The 19571-nt window shown below is 43.3% G+C and overlaps 1 protein-coding gene across 4 annotated transcripts in view; it reads right to left on the minus strand.

The window, feature by feature from the left end:
- Window positions 1–496: 496 nt before the first annotated feature.
- Window positions 497–19571, minus strand: part of sipa1l1 (signal-induced proliferation-associated 1 like 1) — a 213688-nt gene continuing 194613 nt past the window's right edge. For 2 of the 4 annotated variants that reach the window (XM_060916328.1, XM_060916327.1), the window contains exons 13-21: window positions 14247–14344; window positions 12192–12631; window positions 11890–12108; window positions 10519–10678; window positions 10141–10375; window positions 8621–8788; window positions 8019–8130; window positions 7855–7933; window positions 497–3837 (exon numbers count right to left, since the gene is read on the minus strand). In XM_060916328.1, the coding sequence (XP_060772311.1) occupies window positions 3694–3837; window positions 7855–7933; window positions 8019–8130; window positions 8621–8788; window positions 10141–10375; window positions 10519–10678; window positions 11890–12108; window positions 12192–12631; window positions 14247–14344 (1655 nt within the window). In that variant the 3' untranslated portion in view covers window positions 497–3693. The remainder of the gene's footprint in view (window positions 3838–7854; window positions 7934–8018; window positions 8131–8620; window positions 8789–10140; window positions 10376–10518; window positions 10679–11889; window positions 12109–12191; window positions 12632–14246; window positions 14345–19571) is intronic. The other 2 variants (XM_060916331.1, XM_060916330.1) reach the window with 2 other exon arrangements.

The raw sequence follows: 19571 nt of genomic DNA on the forward strand, positions 1-19571 counted from the left end.
CTTCTTAGGGTTGGTTTTGGTGCACTGGAGGATGAATACCTGGAACTCCGCACTTGTCAGACAGAACTGAAGAAGAAACCTTTCAGCCGAGAGGTGAAACATCTTCAAGGATTTCAAGCAAGTCCAGTTGCCTTCTTTCGCACCTATGGATTCGAAAACCGATCCAACTCGCTCATCTTTTCTGGAATTTCTTTTGATTGTGACACGGTAAGCTGCTTGTTCAGATCTTGTGTTCTTCACACTGCTGTAAACGTTCGACGAAGTGACTCTGAGCTTCATCAGGACTGGGAGTCATCAATCCTGTGTGTCTAGGTGGTGTTGGATCACGTTTTTAGAGGTGTTTAGAGGGTTCCTGACCGAGTCGCAGGAGAACAGCGGCTCCTCTTCAGCGACGTCGACTGATGGAAAAGAGAAACGCGCACACAGCGCACTCTAGTGGAAAGGAGTGCGAATGCAGTGACTCGCACTGAGCAAGAAAACACAAGGAGACGTAGCGTGACATTTCACCTACGAATATAAACTTGTTTATTGGCCCAGAAAGCAACGGCAGTACACCTTACGGAGCAGGCGGCAAGCAAAAGGCTGTTTAAACCTTCGACTTCTACGTCATGAAAAATTACAGCACCTCAAATATATATATCTATATATTTTTAATTTATTTATTTAAGAAATATGTTTTAATACTGTTATGATGACAACTGGGAAATCCGTTCTCTGAAGCTTTACAAGTAAAATGAACAGAATAATGTAAACAGTACTTCTTGGTAAATATATAATGCTTCGTCGTTTTATTTATTTTCTTCTTCGTTTTTAAGAAATGTGCACATCATCGAAGTGAAACACAACTCCCGTTTTAAAACGCGTCTAAATCCGGAGACGCGTCGAGGGCTTGGCGATGACCGTCTTCTCCCTGTTAGACGCGAGTAGAAGACGCTCACATTACAAAGCTCCATCAACGGTTAACATATCAATAATAATAATAATAATAATAATAATAATAAAATCTATACAAAAAAAATTACACAGTGCAATTAAAATAAACAGAAAAAAAGAGTTAACATTCATTCACATTCAAAGAAATCTGAAGTGGAATATCGAACAAGGTGAAGAGTAAACAACAGTCACGGAGCTTAAAAGCTGACAGGTATTCAAATATAAATTTCGCATATTTAAATTATATAACGTTCATTTGCTTTGTCTTTTTTTTTTTTTTAGTGTATGTAAATTTACATAAATTTACATTTTTCCCAGTGTGGCTTTTTTTTTTTTAAAACCTTGCTCATTCACCTTTAAAAATATACTTCAAAATAACGTATTTATTTATAAATCTCAACACCAACAGTAGCGCCACCCACAGGTTACCAACAGGAAGCAAGCTGTTGAGAATACACCTGACCTTGCTTTGACCTTCACCCTGTCTGGATCCAAAATCTAATCCTGGTTGTTATGATGATGATGATGGTGGTGGTGGTGGTTCCACAGAAACCCTACGAACACTGGAATCACATGAGCAACCTGAAAACACAACTCTTCCACCACCTAGTGGAAAAGGCATGCAAATACAGATCTTATGTAAATTTATGTAAATTAGGCCATGGGTGAGGCATATCCAGGATTCTCAGGAAAAGCAGATATCAGATCGTAGTCGTCTGTCGTGTTCATGTCCAGGAAGTAGAGAGAGTTTAGTCGAGTCGGAGGTTTGTGTTCGACTGAAATAGCTGCTAGAGGAGTTTAGCTAACGTTAGTGCAGTGGAACTAGCTAGAATGTTATATTAAAAAAAAAAAAAAGGTATGCTAAGCATCGAAGGTTTTACCATCATTGTAGGAAACTCGTATAGAATTTTTTTTTTGCTTGATTTGAAAGTGTCTCCTTTTCACCTTTAGCTGAATTGACTTTTTTTTTTTAATTTAAGAATTGAGTATTTGGATTCAAATACGTTTTTAAAGATAAACCTTACCCCCAGGCAAGATGGCGAAAACTTTTAAATACATCACCCTTTATTTATTTATATTTTTGGGGGGTGGGGGGTGGGGGGGGACCCCAATGTGTCCCCAATTCAAATGTACAAAACTGATATTCAAACACCGTCAGCGTTCAAGTTCCACAGAACATGAGCTCCGATTTAAAACCTTCCTGAAAGCGTAAAAAGGAGAAGCACGGCTCGTTATCGTCAGCTCGCTCAGGCACGCGGTCTCGAGATTCTCTGTAAATGTACAAACCTGAACCGATCGAGTTTTTCGGGTTCGATTTTTCGATTCACTCGTTTAGCTGCTGGTAGCCGGAAATGATTCAACCAAACGATTCAAATGATTCTTAGAACAGAATCAATCTCCATTCACTGCTGAATATTACTTTTTTCCCCCCTCCCAGAGTTGCTTGTGAACTTTTTGAGCTCGGAACAGCCCTGTGCGTGTACTTACTGCAGTATCGGGTCATTAACACGCCTCATTTTGTGTGTGTGTGTGTCAGTCAGACTGATAAGAGAAACCCTGGTGCTGAGAGGCAGGAGAGAGATTACAGGCTGTATCGATTATCAGCTGATTAAAGCCCTTCCTCTGAGCAGGCACTCTGGTTTGTCCTGCAATTTCTCTGGTTACCGCTAGGAAATTTAATGCTGGCATAATCCAAAAAAAAAAACAACAACCCTACTTCCTGTGCGGATCGGTTTCCTCGGTCAGAATAATTCCAGAAGGGAATAACTCTCGCTCTCTGTCTCTCTCTCTCTCACACACACAGAGCCTGAGCTTGATTCTCTGACTCCATTAACACAAATGCAAAGAAAGATACGATTAATGCTTTTTTTTTTTTTTTAACTGAAATATAGATTGTAGGACATGAAACTTTTCACCACTAGAGGGCACTAAGGCAACACGACGATGGCAGGCTCGGGCAGCACAAAGCACGCAGAAGATAACGGCATCATCAGGCTGAAATGAAATGTACAAAATAATAATTATAATAATAATACATCTAAATAATGAGCATCTGTCTGTAAAATAAACATTAAATGTTCTACTGTACGGATATTTATTTATAATACAAACGGAATAAATTAGAGTTGTTCCCAAAAAAAAAAAGGTCCGAGTTTTCAGCGTTCGTACCGCAGACCTGCAATGGCTTTATGTGAGATCAGACCCCAACACGGTGAGATTATTATTATTATTATTATTATTATTACAGTCCGGTGAAGCTGACGCACCGAGAACGTCAGTCTATTGCTTTAGTGCTTGAAGGGGAGGAGAAGAAAAAAAAAAAAAAAAGGTTGAGATGAGTCTGTACTTCATCATTCATCAGATCGTCAATATTTGTAAAAACGTGGGTTCCTTCCTTCCTTCCGCGTTTGGATTGTACTGCTGTGATGTAGAGTCACACCACCAGAGAAAAAGGGAAAGAAAGAAAAGAAATAAACCACACACCAACTCCGAATAGCACAGTGACCCAGCGAAATGTCACAAACATGGCTCTTAAATCAAGAAAGGGGGACCAAAAAAAAATAATAAACCCCAACCCCAGACTTGTCAGGCTCTTCCTCGATGAGAGGAGGAGCGCAGCCGTGAGAACGGATTCTCGTTAAACATGAGGGTTGGAGAAGGACTGATGGTGCCTGATGGTTTCAGGATCGTGCGACAGAACAGGTGTTGGAGTGTTGATCGGTGCTCATGTTGGTCCCAGGTGCAGCTCCGGCAGCGAGCTCAGTTCAGGTCGATGGTGTTGAAGACCCACTCGGTGAACTTCTTCAGCTTGGCCGCTGAGTTCTGAGACTCCTCCTGGAGCCTCTGGTTGTCCTCCCAAAGCCGCTTGATCTGAGCCTGAAGCTTCAGCTTCTCCTCTCGCTCCTGCACGCGCACACAAGAATCAAACTTCAAACCACACGCCAAACGTTTTTTGGTTCCAGTAGAAATACGTGCACATCTCACTTTTGCCAAACATCCAAATAAATGTTTCTGGAGTTGAAACCTTCAGTACACAGCAGAGTGCAAAGGTTTGTGACTTTTCCATTTTTTTTTTAATAACAGAGCAAAGTAAAAAGATCCACATTGAGAAAGTCTTCTGTTCAGGGATCGAAACGGGTGTGTGTGTGTGTGTTCAATTTAAATTGCTGGGGAAAGAAAACCCTGCTGTGTGAGAGCCCTAAACAAATATGTCTGATAAATATGCGACCCCTCACCGAATCCAGGGACACATGTCGGCCGAAACGAATCCGAGATAATCGCAAAAGAAGCATTTTTTTTTTGCGAAATTTGTGATTTTTGTTTTTTTCCATCATGTGCAAGTTGAGATCTTGAAGAATGCAATCAGTATTTCAGATAATAGACTGTTTTGTTGGAAAAGCATACATTTTTTGTTGCAAATTGTCTTGTTTTTGTCAGGACTGTAGCCTGCTGGGGGGTGTGGGTAAATTACCATATGGGCCATTCACATGATGATTTAAGTCTTTTGTTTTGTTTTTTCCGCGAATCAGCTGTATGATCAGAGTTGAGCGCATGGCTACTTAACTGCATACAGGCGTGTGATTTCACTATGGAATGAGTTACTAAACAGAGCGCAGAGGAGCCGACACACCGCGAAGCAAACAGACACTCGGTATTTACATCGGAGATAACCATTTCTAGCAAAAAAAACCCGCAACCTCGTTTTCCAGATTGAATGGAATACTTGAATGATCGGATGATACACGGACCGTTCTAGGATTACATTCCATCGGAGGCATTGGTGTGTGCAAGGCGCCGTTTCTCTTTCTGATGGGGTGAGTTTATTAATCTAAGGCTGTGTGGTTATTTTTGCATGTAACGGAGAGTGTTGTGGTTTGGTTAAGCCTAGGTCACAACCGGACGTACGATTTTTTGGCCGTGTGATTTTTGGCGTTTCCCAAATCGCTGCGTTTTTTTTTTTTGTTCACGGAGAAAGACGCGCGTTGGCCGTAAGTTTGTCTTGCAACCTGAAAAAAACGTAAGTGCCCGTAGAGTTTGTTTGACATGACAACGAACCTCTGCGGCCGGTCTGCGGCTCAAAAATCAGCACGTCACATGCGCGCTCTCGTGCTTTTCACACGCGCTCTCGTGCGTTTCATGCGCGCTCTCCGTGCGTTTCTTGCGTTTTTTGCGTGTAGACCGGCCGTAGGAGCGCGTACGGTACGGCCGGTTGTGACCGAGGCTTTACATGAAACTAGTGTTGTGTTAGTTGTGTCATCATCGTGCTCTCTTTCTTTCTTACGGTGTGAGTAATTTTTCAACCACAAAACGTTAAAGTATACTTTAGGACTTATTTTTGTACTTCATAATTGTGTTGGGCATACTTTGCATGGAAGGAAAATTGACGTGGTGATCTTTGTTTACATGAAAGTAGCATCGTGCTAGCTCGTAGGGGGTAGGGCTTTCCTTAATGTCATGCAAATGAGCAGCATTATGTGCCCGCCCTGCACCCGGAGTAGCTGAGATGGAAAACTTTGAGGGCGATTTTCTCCCTTTCCTGTTTTAGAAGTATACACTTTCAAAAGGCCACACATTCTTCAAATATTGTCAGATCTCCACATGGAAGGCATCATTGGAAAGCTTAGAAACTGGACTTTCGGAATCTGTCAATAACTCAAAATGCCCCCGGGCCGACATGTGTCCCTGGATTCTGTGATCTGCCACATATATCCTTTAAAAAATAAACTCATTTACTTGTACATTTATTTATTTCTCTCCTCCTTGCATCTTTTTGCATTTTATTTATTTTCACTTGACGTACTTTTTAATTTTCCTATCATCTTATTTGCTTACTTTTTAGTTATTCACTCATCTTTTCTTTACATCCTTACTCATTTACAGACTTTCATTCTTTAGTTATTTCTTTGTATTTACATTCTTTTATTTAAATATTTACTTACATTCTATTTAGTTATTTGCATTATTTACATATGTTTAGTTATTTAAGTATTTATTTACACTTTACTTGCGTTCTTCGTGATTTACTCATTCTTTAACAATTTTCTTACATATTCACTTACATTCTTGACTCATTCAGCAACGTTTTTTTACTTGCATTTCTTTACGCATTCATTGACATTCGTTTGTTACTGATTTAAATATTTACTGACATTCTTGTGTTGTATTTATTTACATTCTTATTTTGTAATTTATATATTTGCTTACATACTTGATTTACATACATTCTTAGTCATTTCTTCAGGTATTTATTTACACTTACTCACCTTGTTTTTTTTAATTTACATATTTACTTAAACAATTTTGTTTCTGCATTTATTTACATTATTTCTTTTTGTATTCGTTGACATTTGCTTACATTATTTAATTATTTCTTTATGCATTCATTTACATTCTTTAGTTATCTCTATTTTTTCGCGGTGCAGTTTCCATCAAATCCTGCGCTCTGATTGGCTGGCGAGCGGGTCCGTATCCTACGGTACGGACCCCAGTTACGGACCTCGGTTACAGACCTCTGGCAACTCACTCGTTCACAACAACAAGTTTTTGGTCAACATTTATCTTATTAAAAAAAGGTTTATTTATAAGATTTTCAAAAACCTTATAAATGTTTGCCAGCATTTCTCAGGAGAATAGCATTAATTTTACAGCACGGATAGCGATAACGACAGTGTTCACAGCGAGAGCGAGTTTTACTACCCTGAGGAAGAAGAAATAAAAGAAAACATTTCAGGAGAAAGCTAAAAACCTCTAACTATTGCGAACGCCGAGCAAAAACATGGCTGAATCCTGAATGACTCCTATTTGTATAAATAGGGGACTACATAGGCGGCAAAATGTAGTTTTTTTTCCTGCCATGGAAGTGCACTTGTATACCGAGGAGGAAGCCATTTGCATTACAGCCGTGAATGAGGATTCAAAATGGCGTCTCGGCTCGGTTTTCCCTTTCAGGCGCTCTCGTTTTCTGTTAGAATTTGGGAAAGAAAAAAATAAATATTTTTTTCGCGGTCCAAATCCTGCGCTCCGATTGGTTGGTGAGCGGTTCTGTATCCTACGGTACGGACCCTGGTTACAGACCTCTGGCGACTCGCTCGTTCACAACAACAAACAAACATAGTAGCATTTTTTGTCAACATTTATCTTTTTTTTTTTATAAGATTTATTTATAAAAGATTATCAAAAATCTTATAAATTTTTGCCCGCATTTCTCAGGAGAACAGCATTAATTTTACAGCATGGATAGCGATAACGACAGTGTTCACAGCGAAAGCGAGTTTTACTCCCCTGAGGAAGAAGAAAAAAAAAAAAAAGAAAACATTTCAGGAGAAAGCTAAAAACCTCTAACTGTTGCTAACGCCGAGCAAAAACATGGCTGAATCCTGAATGACTCCTATTTGTATAAATCGGGCACTACATAGGCGGCAAAATGTAGTTTTTTTCCTGCCATGGAAGTGCACTTGTATACCGAGGAGGAAGCCATTTGCATTACAGCCGTAAATGAGGATTCAAAATGGCGGCTCGGCTCGGTTTCCCCTTTCGGGCGCTCTCGTTTTCTGTTAGAATTTGGTAAAGAAAAAAATTAATGTATTATTTACTAGCTTAAGGTCGGTCCGTATGATGAAATACCGTGACCTCGGCCTTGAATACTGACCTCGACCCAGAGGGCCTCGCTCAGTACTTTCAAGACCTCGGTCACGGTATTTCACCATACGGACCGACCTTAAGCTGGTAAATAATATATGCATTTATTTATGCTCTTATGTTCTTTAGTTATTCGCACACTTCAGTCCTGACTAGTTTACTCACTGAGCTGGGTTTTTTTCTTTTTTTTTGCCTCCCCATGGGTTCTACACGGTCAGAACCAGTTTGAACTTTATTAAGGTTATAATGTTCATGATCTCCAGCAAGGAGTCAGATGGGTACCTTCTTCAGGTCGTCCTGCAGCATCTTCACCAAAGCCTCGAGCTGAGACACTTTCCCAGCAAAACCCACAGGAATATCACTGAGAGACAGAGAGAGAGATATGGTGAGAGTTTCAGTGCGTCAGCGTTCAGAGTCCACAGAGGGACAGTGTCCCTGATCCTCACCTGGGAGAGAGGCGGGAGTGGGGTACGGGCTGCAGCTCCAGGGGTTGTGAGCTCACTGCACTCTCTCCACGGTGACTGATGTCCTGAGAACTGAACATGAAACTTCTCTGGACTGAGGTGAGCAGCGTGACCGTGAGGGAGAGAGGAGAACGTGAGAGGGGATCAGTCCTCAGCCCTGTTGTACTGAAGGCTGTAACGTTATAAACCTCGCGTGCCTCACACAGAGCCGTGCGCTCCAACCCCGCTGACCAACCCAAATCATCACTCGTCTCAGAAACCGCTCACATTCAACCTGCGTTTATATTTAGTCTGATTGTCGTTCGGGTTGGTCGTCTTTGATCTTATGCAACATCACTGTTTCTATAGCAACAACTCCTTCACAGGGTCTTGCATGGCAGATGCTTCACATGATTTAAAAACATGTACTATTCGAAGAGGTGAAGTTCATTGGATTTGGATTCAAAAGACTACACACACACACACACACACACACACACGGTTTGTTTTAGTCTCTAATCAGTGGTGTTGATGTGGGCGGACTGGAGCGCAGGGTAGTGAGTGAGCCGAGGCACAGAGAGATATAAAGAGGAACGGTAGCTCACTGCGTGGGGGTCTCCCCTCACCCTCGAAAGCGTTGGCGGCGTCCACCAGGTGGCTCCAGTCCAGGCCGCTGTCCGTGTCCGGCAGCGGCATGAGGCCCAGTTCTGGAGACGGCAGCCTCTGGCGCTCGTGCAGGTCTGCTAGAGAGGTGTCAGACGCGGAGAGGTCACCTGACCCACGGCCAATGAGAAAACACCACACGGTGCGTGTCAGCTGACTGAGTCTGGCTCTTACACTGATAACACACTAGGACTGTGACCCGGTGCCGCACCCGTCCCGATCGGGCCTGAGATTACGACTGGTCTATGTGATCATCATCATCACCACGTGTTCAGCAGCCAAACTAGACATTCTGTACCACATTCAGAGAAAACGTTCATCTGATCTCAGAGGAAGTTATTTAATTCCACAAGGACACGTCTAATGTTAAAATAAATAAATCCCTCTCCACAGTATGTGCAGCCCTGACCTGAATAAACGCAGCTAAATAATAAAGCAAATAATAAATAACACACGCAAATAAACAAAACCAAATAAACAGAATAACAAAATTGGAAATAAATTATCGGTTACAGGGTCTGAAAAGGGTTTAATTAAAAGCAACAAGAGCAGCGGAATAAAACAATCCTCTTCAAAACTGAACCACAGCAACAATCATACACCCATTACCACAGCATGATAACTGCATAACGTTACGAGTTCTTTTCATTCGCTGCTCTGCTCCTGTGTGTGTTGGACTGCTGCAGTAAAACCAACTCCCTCAGGGATCAAGAAAAGCACCCACTCTATCTATCCATTTATCCATCCATCCATCCATCCATCCATCCATCCTTCAATCTCTCCACCTATCCTTCTAAACATCCATCCATCATTGAGCGCTCCTTCTGTCTTTATAAATACCCATCCATCCAAACATCCATCCATCTTTCCAAACATCCAACCAAATATCCTTCCAAGTATCCATCCATATCCATCCACCCTTCCAAACATCCATCCTCCCATCCATCCATCCAAACAGCCAGCCATCCATCCATCCATCCATCCATCCATCCTCCCAAACATCCATCCATCCATCCTCCCAAACATCCATCCATCCATCCTCCCAAACATCCATCCATCCATCCTTCCAAACATCCATCCATCCTCCCAAACATGCATCCAGCCAGCCATCCTCCCAAACAGCCATCCTCCCAAACAGCCATCCTCCCAAACATGCATCCAGCCATCCTTCCAAACATGCATCCAGCCATCCTTCCATCTATATATCTGTCCATCAATCCATCCTTCCAAATATCCATGGTACACGCATGATAAACGTCCTCTTGAAGAGTCTCGATATTAGAAAAGGAGGGGCTGATTTTTTTTTTTTGCCTCATCTTCATTCATAAAACTCAATTGTTGGCTCTTTTCCCATCAGTACTGTGTTCGAATACGACCTAATAACAACGATGGAACATCACCTTTAAATGCGTCCCCTGTACCTCCTGTGAGCGGAGCGGAGCCGTACCCACGAGCTACTCACCATGCATCTTGATGCCCAATTTGTAGGAGGGTCTGCGCAGGGGGGCCCCGCGGGTGGTGGGCGAGCGCGGCAGGGTGGAGCAGCTGAAGAGCACGTCGCTGGCGAGCGCCTGTTCCAACACCGCATCTCCCAGTGACGGCAAGCGCTGGCCTCGATAAATACTCTCATCAGAGAGGGTGCGCTGCAGCGAGCGCCTTCCTGTACCGCTCGAACCCGGGCACGACGGCTGCAGAGACTAGGACACAGCAACCACGAGAGTACAGCTCAATAAATCATCCAACGCATCCCGAGTCAGCTCAGCCTTTTGGAGGAGCGCGCCAATAAATACAACAATACAGAATGAAAGATTTCTAGTTCAAGAAACCACAAAGTGTAAACCTTGTCGTCATGGTGGACGGCGGGAGGGCTGTCCAGGGTGATGAGTTTCTTCAGGTCCTCCTCGACAGTGGATTTGCCCAGGGGCTGAGGAGAGTGAAGGTCTCTGAGAGAGGGCCGAGTCTGAGACGGCCCACTTTCCGCTCCCTCACCCTGAGGCCTCCTGGGCACAAAACAAAACACTTTTCAGACGAAAAATACCATTGAGCCGGTAACTAGAGACCAATAAAGGCAATCTAATAACATCTCATTTCAGCTTACAGCCAATATTTAGAGATAGAAAATTATTTTACAGCCCAGTATTTGTTTTTGTACCGTTATCAGTAACATGAGCCGAGCCACTGAAGGTTCCCAGTACACAACGCGTGCTGGGATTTGATAAAAAGGGGAATATTTTAGCTTTTTAATATCAAGCATTTTATTCTGATACACAATCATACTCGTGTTTAACCACAAGGGGGCACTGCATTATTATAATAGAAGCAAGGGTTTGTTTTTGTTCCACACAGCTGGTATACTGGATTGAAAATTCTTATTATCATAAGCGATAATGATGCGACATTAAGCTCATAGAATTGTAGTAGGGGTTTTATTAACACAGATTTCAAGCTGCAGTACTATAACTCACTATTCTAGCCACATTCACTGGATATGAGCAATCGCACACTCTGATTGATTGGCTACTCTACTACTAGGATATCAGCTCATATACTGTGAGCAGAGAAAAATAAAATGGCGGCGCATGTTGCTGAATCAACCGAGGATGAAATAAAAACTACTCGAAAACAAAAAACTACAAAAAAATGTAAAAAAAAAAAAAAACCGGAATGAAAAAGTATTTGATAGTAAGAACATGTCTTTTTTTTTTTCTTCAAGAATTATCACCACTACCACATTTTTCACAAATTGCTCCTGTCATGTCGCTGGTTTGTTTACATTCTAAAGCAGAAATTATTCTGTCGGACGTTTTGCATAAAGTTTTTATTCATCGAATTTAAAAAAAAAAAAAAAAAAAAGGCACTCCGTTTCTCAAAATCCAGTGACAATTGATTGAATAAAACAGTTGTTCCGCGCCTCATCAGCCATCAGCTCACGTCCGACTCGATTTTTCACCTCCTAAGGCCCAAGCTGGTTTTTTTACATGCATTTTTTATTTCTCTTTGCTATTTGGGCTTATTAGAACCTGATTAGAATAAAAACTAAGCATCATCTTTTGATAAGATGTACTTTTAGAGAAAAAGTATGTTCACATATGTGGATTCTTGTTCCGAATTTCCATAAAGTGCTGTCCACGCATGTGACCGCTAAGCCCTAGGAGGTTAAATATAAAGTGCGAGCAGTGCTTCCTGACTCCGTGTGAAGACCGGCGCTCACTTTCGAGTGTCTCCGAAGTCCACGGAGTTGATGGTGCTCCCTGGTTTCCTCCACCCGATCAGGTACTTGCTGGTGGCCCCCTGGCGAGGGTAGAAGCTCTTGGGTCCTGGAGAGACCGAGCTCTGAGTGGATGAGGAAGGCGAGGTGGCAGAGGGAGACTCGTCTCGGGGAGAGTTGTGGGTGGAGCTGAGCACTCCAGGGCTGCCAGAGTGACGCGAGCTGTCAGGGAATTAAAAAAAAAAAAAAGGATTAAAAGTAGGGTTCAACATTTTGAACGCGTCACTATGTTTATGAGTGAGCACCTGGAGTGTAAGGCCACGTCGCTGAGGCTATACGAGCTGCTGTCGCGCATTAACAGATGTGTCGGAGGACTGCGTGTGCTTGGAGCCTCTGCAGGAGACACGGACGACTCGGCGGCTGGCGGGGACCGCTCCAGGACACGCCGACCTCCCTCAGACGGCCCGTGCCACGGCGAGGAGACCCTCTCCCGGGGTGCTGAGGTACCCACAGCGAGCAATGAGCTGGCACTGCCATGATGAGGCACGTAGGAGGTGGCGTCGATGCCGCTGTCGGCTGAGGAGCCCTGCAGGTATCCGCCTCCGCCCAGACCGTTGGGTTCGGAGTCAGGAACGTCTCCTGGAGCTCCGCCTCCCAGATCGTACCACTTGTCATCGCTGTGAGCGCCGCTGGACGCTGTACTGGAGAGGGTGTTACTGCTCGAGTGGGAGTACGGGCCCTCGGACTACACGGGGGGGGGGGGGGGGGGGGGGATACACCGTCATGAGAAGGAAGAAATGACAAGATACACAAGTTTGTTTTTTTCTTACAACTTTAATACTTTTTTTTTTAATACATGTAAACACTAATATACATATGCATTTATTGTTATTTGTTCTTTTTTTTTTTTTTTTATTGTTGGAGCATTGAGACTCAAATGCTTTTAAATAAATTATTATTAAAGCGCTGTTGTGCCGAATTGGCAAGAAACTGAGACACGATGCAACAAATCTCATTTTAACACGTTTTTAGAAAATAATTTGCTTGTTAAAGGAGAACTAAAGGAAAATTTATCATCAAAATTCATTTTATTACATATCGGAATGCATGTTTGATCGCTATTTTGTCGCTGCTATAGCAAGTTACGAGTGTTTGAAATATGCTCTGTAATATATCAGTCCGTATGTCAAAGCAACGACCGTAAACGAGATTCGTCGAGACCTGTGCGAGACATCGTAGGACGGAAGTAAAACGTTCAGTGGAAATCAAACCGTGTCTGAAATCGCTCACTACTCCCTATATAGGGAATTACTCTATAGAGGACTATACAGTGAGCTCATTGGTAAAATAAAAAAACGCTTTTGGACACTAGTCCGTCGCGCTGGTATTTACGTCATTACTGTCGCACGATTAAAACGTGCCAGATCAGTCAGCTGGTGGGTTTCAAAATAATAAACCCACGCGTGTGTTTTTGTGATAAATCCATATTATACTGAGCGCATTTCCCACATTAATCAATACAAAGTCCCTGCAGCTTTCAGTTCTTTTAAATCAAGGCTGAATCCTTTCTTTCTTCTTCGCCGCTGCCTTTTATTAAATCACATTTGAGACTTTTAATTTGATTTCTTTCAGCGTGACCGCAATGCATGATGGGATATATTGCTTTGGTTAGTGACCATCGCTGTACACTACTTTTCGTGTGGGATACTTTGAGTGCACTATATAGGGTGTAAATAATCCTCACTAAGGTTTCGGACAGCGCTACAAAATGGCGTCCTCTATATATTATATAGCGCCTTGTATAGTGAGTAGGGAGCGATTTCGGACACGGGTTGTCAAAAGACGTGCGCGCCCTCTTTCGAATGCTGACGTAATCAAGCCGGAAGTTTTGTTTGTTTTGATAGCGATCAGGAAAGTTTGAAAAAAGTCGTCAGTAATCGTCATTTAAACTCGTTTTTGTGCAATACTTCGTTTGGGGAAACAGTTTTCAAAATGGCGGCACTGACACCTGGCTGACACTTCACGCGGATAAGCGACGCCTGCCGTGGACCAAACGAACTAAATTCAACACGGCTAAAAACCGAACAGGCCGATAAGTATAATATTTAATTGTAATTAGTTGCCAATTCAATACACACTCACGATATAAGGTTACTAAAACCGAGTGTGTCCCTCTAACCCTGTCGTGACGCGATCTGTGCGTTGCTGAGCGTTGAATTCTGATTTGTCTCGTCCAATAAAACGAACGCTTTCACTTGGTTATCATGACGACGCCCTTTCTTTGATGACCAGCCTACAGGGATCGTCCCGCTGCTCTCAAAACCCACACACACTCCGAGCTTTCACCTGTCCCGGCTCACCTGGCTGCTCTTCTTCGGCGACAGATGAATGACCTGCTCCTGCCTCTGGATGCGTGGGCCACCTGAGTAGGACTGTCCGGATTTACTGACCGGGGCGTCTTGAGAGACAGAACATCATTATAATAATAAAAATATATATGTAATAAATAATACATACGCACACATTCAGACAAAGCTGCTCTTAAAAAAAAAAAAAAAGCCACAACAGCAGGCGACTTAAAACGGCACACTGGAGAAACACAAGACTCATTATGCAAGGAAATATCACTGCAACATAACCAGCCACACACACACACACACACACACACACACACACACACCATCCCACAGAGCTCAGCTCTCACACTGTCGCTATGCTTCCAATTACTAAACCCTCCCATATTCAACACTGTACAAGAAATACATTTTCAGTCCCGACTTCACGAACCAAAATAGACAGCAATTCATGAACAAAGCGTCGGGCGACAGGAAGGAGAGAGAGACGTAGAGAGATCTCTGAAACTACACTCGACACTAATCATCTTTATTCATCATATCCAAAAACACACAGTGGCGCAGTGAGCTTCCACAGGTCTGTTCCTTCTTTACGTTCGACTACACGAGGAATAAAACACTTGGCGGTGTGCAATTCGTTAGCAATTATTCCCTGAAGGCGACGTGAACATCGGTGAATAATAAAGAGATGGAGGATTTTATTCACAGATATTCACTGAGCCTGAGACGGATAACTGTTTTAGTATAAATACACAGGTGATTATTTAAAAAAAAAAATAAATTTTCAAACTTCAAAAGCAGGACGTAAATGCGGCGCAGACTTGTCTCACTGACCTACGAGTCGCATAAAATCCTTCATTCTGAAATCTATAAACTACATCCCAACCCCGCCTTCCTTTTGAATAGTTTTCGACCAAACGTCGGGAAATCTTTAGCGCTTTTATTTTAGGAACCGCATTTTCTTTCATCGTGTGTCGGCTGCCGTTTTGCTCGAGGCGATTATCGAGAAATAATCCGAATCTCCCGACCAATCGGCGCACGCGATTTCCCATCACCGCCTGCATTTTTATACGAATCCTAAACAAACCTGCGATTCGTAGCTGCACTACTGCCAGAGCTGCTGTTATCGACAATCAATCAGAATCCAGAACTTCATGAGCGAGTTAGCTGAGAACTGTACGTCAATGACAAAATTCGTAACCTCTGCCAACTTTGTTGGAAGAGGTTGTTTTTGTCCGTTTCGAACGCAACTCAAAAAGTAGCAAACGGAATTTCTCGACCAATCAGCGCACACGAGTTCCAATAATCACTTCATGGAAAAATAATCAATCAATCAACGATGCAGCACGACACGGAGAGTTTTACTTCCTTACACAGGGAAGTGTAAACCCTGAGTGTATGGACACGTGAACACGTGCTGCTGATGCGGATATTACACTTGATGGTGGCGTACGTTTTATCCGTTTATAGCTGCATCTGTTGCCCCTTTTCCACCAAAGCAGTTCCAGGGCTGGTTCGGGGCCAGTGCTTAGTTTGGAATCGGGTTTTCTGTTTCCACTGACAAAGAACTGGCTCTGGGGCCAGAAAAACCGGTTCCAGGCTAGCACCAACTCTCTGCTGGGCCAGAGGAAAGAACCGCTTACGTCAGCGGGGGGGCGGAGTTGTTCAGACCAACAACAATAATAAGACCGCGAAAGATCGCCATTTTTAAGAGACGAGAAGCAGCAGCTATACAAAGGCGAAGTCAGCCATTATTATTGTTGTTGTTGCTGCTTCTTCCGCGTTGTTTTTGCTTCGATATTCACGCCAAGGTTTATGTAAACGTAGCGACGTAACTGACGTATACAGCGACATAACTGACGTATACAGCAACGTAATGACGTGGCTTCCCTTAGCACCGCGAGCTATGGAAAAGCAAACTGGTTCTCAGCTGGCTCGCAAGTTGAACGAGTTGTGAACCAGCACCAGCACTGGCCCCGAACCAGCCCTGGAACTGATTTGGCGGAAAAAGGGTATCTGAGTCGCTCTCACTCACGCTCTAGCAGTCAGTTCATCCCCATCCTCCCGCTTTCCTCTGGTCATGTCAAACTATGAAGCGTAAACACTCTTGTCCTGAAGATGTTGGAAAATAAAGTTACAGCTCAAACAGTGGAGACTAATTTAAAACAACTAGGTAGATCGAGGCCGTGACTAAAATCATGGTAATTTGCGTTCGCTGTTACAAACTGGGGCGCCTGGTCACTGTACCCTATAGATCTGAAACGGTAAGAGATACAGACTAACGCTTGGGGAGAAAAAAATAATAATCTTGTTTTTCATGGATCATTTCAAATCAGTGATCCAGATCAGCACCAAAAGTCACAGCGATGTCATTCATCCCAGAGGTGCTCCTCATGTGAAATTTGCTGAATGGTTGAAAACTGAGGGAGAAATAGCGTCCTAAAAAAACGTTAGGATAACAGCAGCAACATGACATGATCATCACTATCCTCCGCCACGAGCATTTTACGAAGACCTCTTAACACTTACGCCCTTATAATCCCACTGCTTTAATATTGACTTATGATTGCGTAAGTGCTAGGACGCCTTCATAAAACGCTACCCAGCTTTTTTCAGTAGTATGAGCGCGCAAAGTTTCATTGACGTACACTACCGTTCAAAAGTTTGGGGTCACTTTGAAATGTCCTTATTTTTGAAAGAAAAGCACTGTTCTTTTCAATGAAGATCACTTTAAACTAATCAGAAATCCACTCTATACATTGCTAATGTGGTAAATGACTATTCTAGCTGCAAATGTGTGGTTTTTGGTGCAATATCTCCATAGGTGTATAGAGGCCCATTTCCAGCAACTATCACTCCAGTGTTCTAATGGTACAATGTGTTTGCTCATTGCCTCAGAAGGCTAATGGATGATTAGAAAACCCTTGTACAATCATGTTAGCACAGCTGAAAACAGTTGAGCTCTTTAGAGAAGCTATAAAACTGACCTTCCTTTGAGCAGATTGAGTTTCTGGAGCATCACATTTGTGGGGTCGATTAAATGCTCAAAATGGCCACAAAAATGTCTCGACTAGATTTTCTATTCATTTTACAACTTATGGTGGGAAATAAAAGAGTGACTTTTCATGGAAAACACAAAATTGTCTAGGCGACCCCAAACTTTTGAACGGTAGTGTAGCTTACGCAGTTTCTAAGAAAACTTGTCCGGATTGAGTCCACTTGTACAAAGTCCAATAATGAAAATCAAGGGCCATAACTCTGAAAATAATCATTTCTCAGAAATGATTTTCGAACTCAACTTGGAGCAGTGGTATGAGCGAGCACGCACGGTTTCAGTGACGTAGCTGACATAGTTTCTAAGAAAACTTGTCCGGATTGAAGCAGACGGACCCCCTGTACACTTCGTGGCGGGGGATAATAAAGTAGAAAGATCCTGAGCGAGACTAAATTTGCACCGGCGCCGCTTGTGCAAATTAAAAATATCATCTGTTTAGCGGCGTTAAAATACTTCTGCACAGGAACACACAGACGTCTGAACTGTGATCTCGAGCGTGGCGCTTTTCCCTTTTCCTGTGTGAACGGTCCAGAAGGAGGCACTTCCTTTCTGTGCCTAACATTCCACTTCCTGCTTGTATCCTTGCTGAGAAGGTATTTATTATTACACACACGGGGAAAAAAAAAAAAAAGCAGCATGGATTACAAAAATACAACAACTGCACCCGAAGCTAAGCGCTGTGTAATCTGCAGCGTGGGTTTTTTTTTAATCCAGCGGCACTCTCATTTGCAAACCCGTCATGAACAGCGCTTTCACCGAGCGAGTCAGGACGCGTTCTTCACTGGCCTTTCGTGACCTGAGATGGCGTCCACGGTCATGTGAGAGGGGAATAATTCTAGGCTGCGGCGAGCCGTCCAGCGTGCAGTGTCTGCGGTGCCGCCAGGCCGCGTGTGTTCGGCGTGGGCTGCACCCTGTTATTACTGCCAGGGAACGAGGATATCTGAGGACGTTAAAAGGGGTCAAAGCAAGAACGGGACCACAGGAGGAGGTCACCTACACCCTCGGAGAGACAGAAGGAGAGGGGAAAAGAAAAAAGAAAAAACTCAGGCGGGTGATGCAAGGCCAAAGCAAAAATGCATGAATGGGAGGATTCCTGTCAAAACCCAGTGATGTACAGCAACGAAAGAGTGTGGAGAAGATGGCAGTCTCACTCACAGCCGAGTGCAAAACTTTGCAAAGGGAAAAAAAAAAAAAAAAAAGACGTTACTAGGGGAACGAAAATGCCTCCTGACTCGTGTTGTGTAACAGCATCCACATTCAATACACTGGGGGGAAGGAAAACAAAACATGGTTGATCAGATTTAACCTGATAGATGAGCTATATAATCTCCATCCAAAAAAAAGTTTCTCCTCAAAGCATGACTTCATTACTAATATAATTAAACAAGGGTCTAATTGCCGAAGGATGTCGGTGCTGACGTGAGAAAAATTTATCGTGGTATTAAAATTAATTTCATGGAATAACTGCAAGCGTGGTACAAAACCCGTGGGTCGATCCTGCTCGATTTGAAATTACATCCGAATGCAACTCGTTTCACTAACAGGAAACTACTGCGCACACGATCCGTTCAGACTCTTAGCAACGTATAACGCAACAAAACGTGCAGCGGCGAACCGTTACTCTTCGAGCTGGGACTTGAGCTCAGCCAGACACCAAAAAGCAAGAGGAGAAAGGATTCTGTAAGGGATTAGCGGCAGGTAGGCTGCCGGGTCACTCCGTTGCGGATTTTAAAAGTAACTCAGTAAATTACACTAAGAGGGAAACGAAAACTTGAGTCGGAGTGAAAAATACCGTAGTGAGCGTGCAAGAGTCTGGAGACAGAAATTTAAATTTCTCGGTCGTTAGCCTGTACTACTTGCTCTCATTAACAATAGCCGGTGTAGCGTTCATCAGTAGTGTTAGAAGGCGACTTCAGCGATGGCGCCGACTCGCGGTTAAGCTAGCGCTGGCCTTCGAGAAGGCAGAGGGCGATACATTTTTGGTCCCGCCCACTATAAATCAAAATCTGATTGGTTAGTCAGTCGCCTGTCACTTTCGATATAAACATACGCTGCCATGGCCTTCTGTCCCGGCAATGAAGTCCTAACCAGGTATGTAGAAGTACTGAGACCGACTCGTACCCTAATTTCAACGGCTCATGACTTGACTTGAGCACTGATGACTCGGACTCAAATTGGAGACGGACTCGGATTTTTTTCTTTATTTTTTGTAACATGCCATAATTTGGCATAAGACAGGGCTTTTCAAAGTGTGGGGCGCACACCCCCCCGGGGGG

Source organism: Neoarius graeffei, chromosome 3 (genome assembly GCF_027579695.1).
Source record: "Neoarius graeffei isolate fNeoGra1 chromosome 3, fNeoGra1.pri, whole genome shotgun sequence".
Classification (NCBI taxonomy): domain Eukaryota; kingdom Metazoa; phylum Chordata; class Actinopteri; order Siluriformes; family Ariidae; genus Neoarius; species Neoarius graeffei.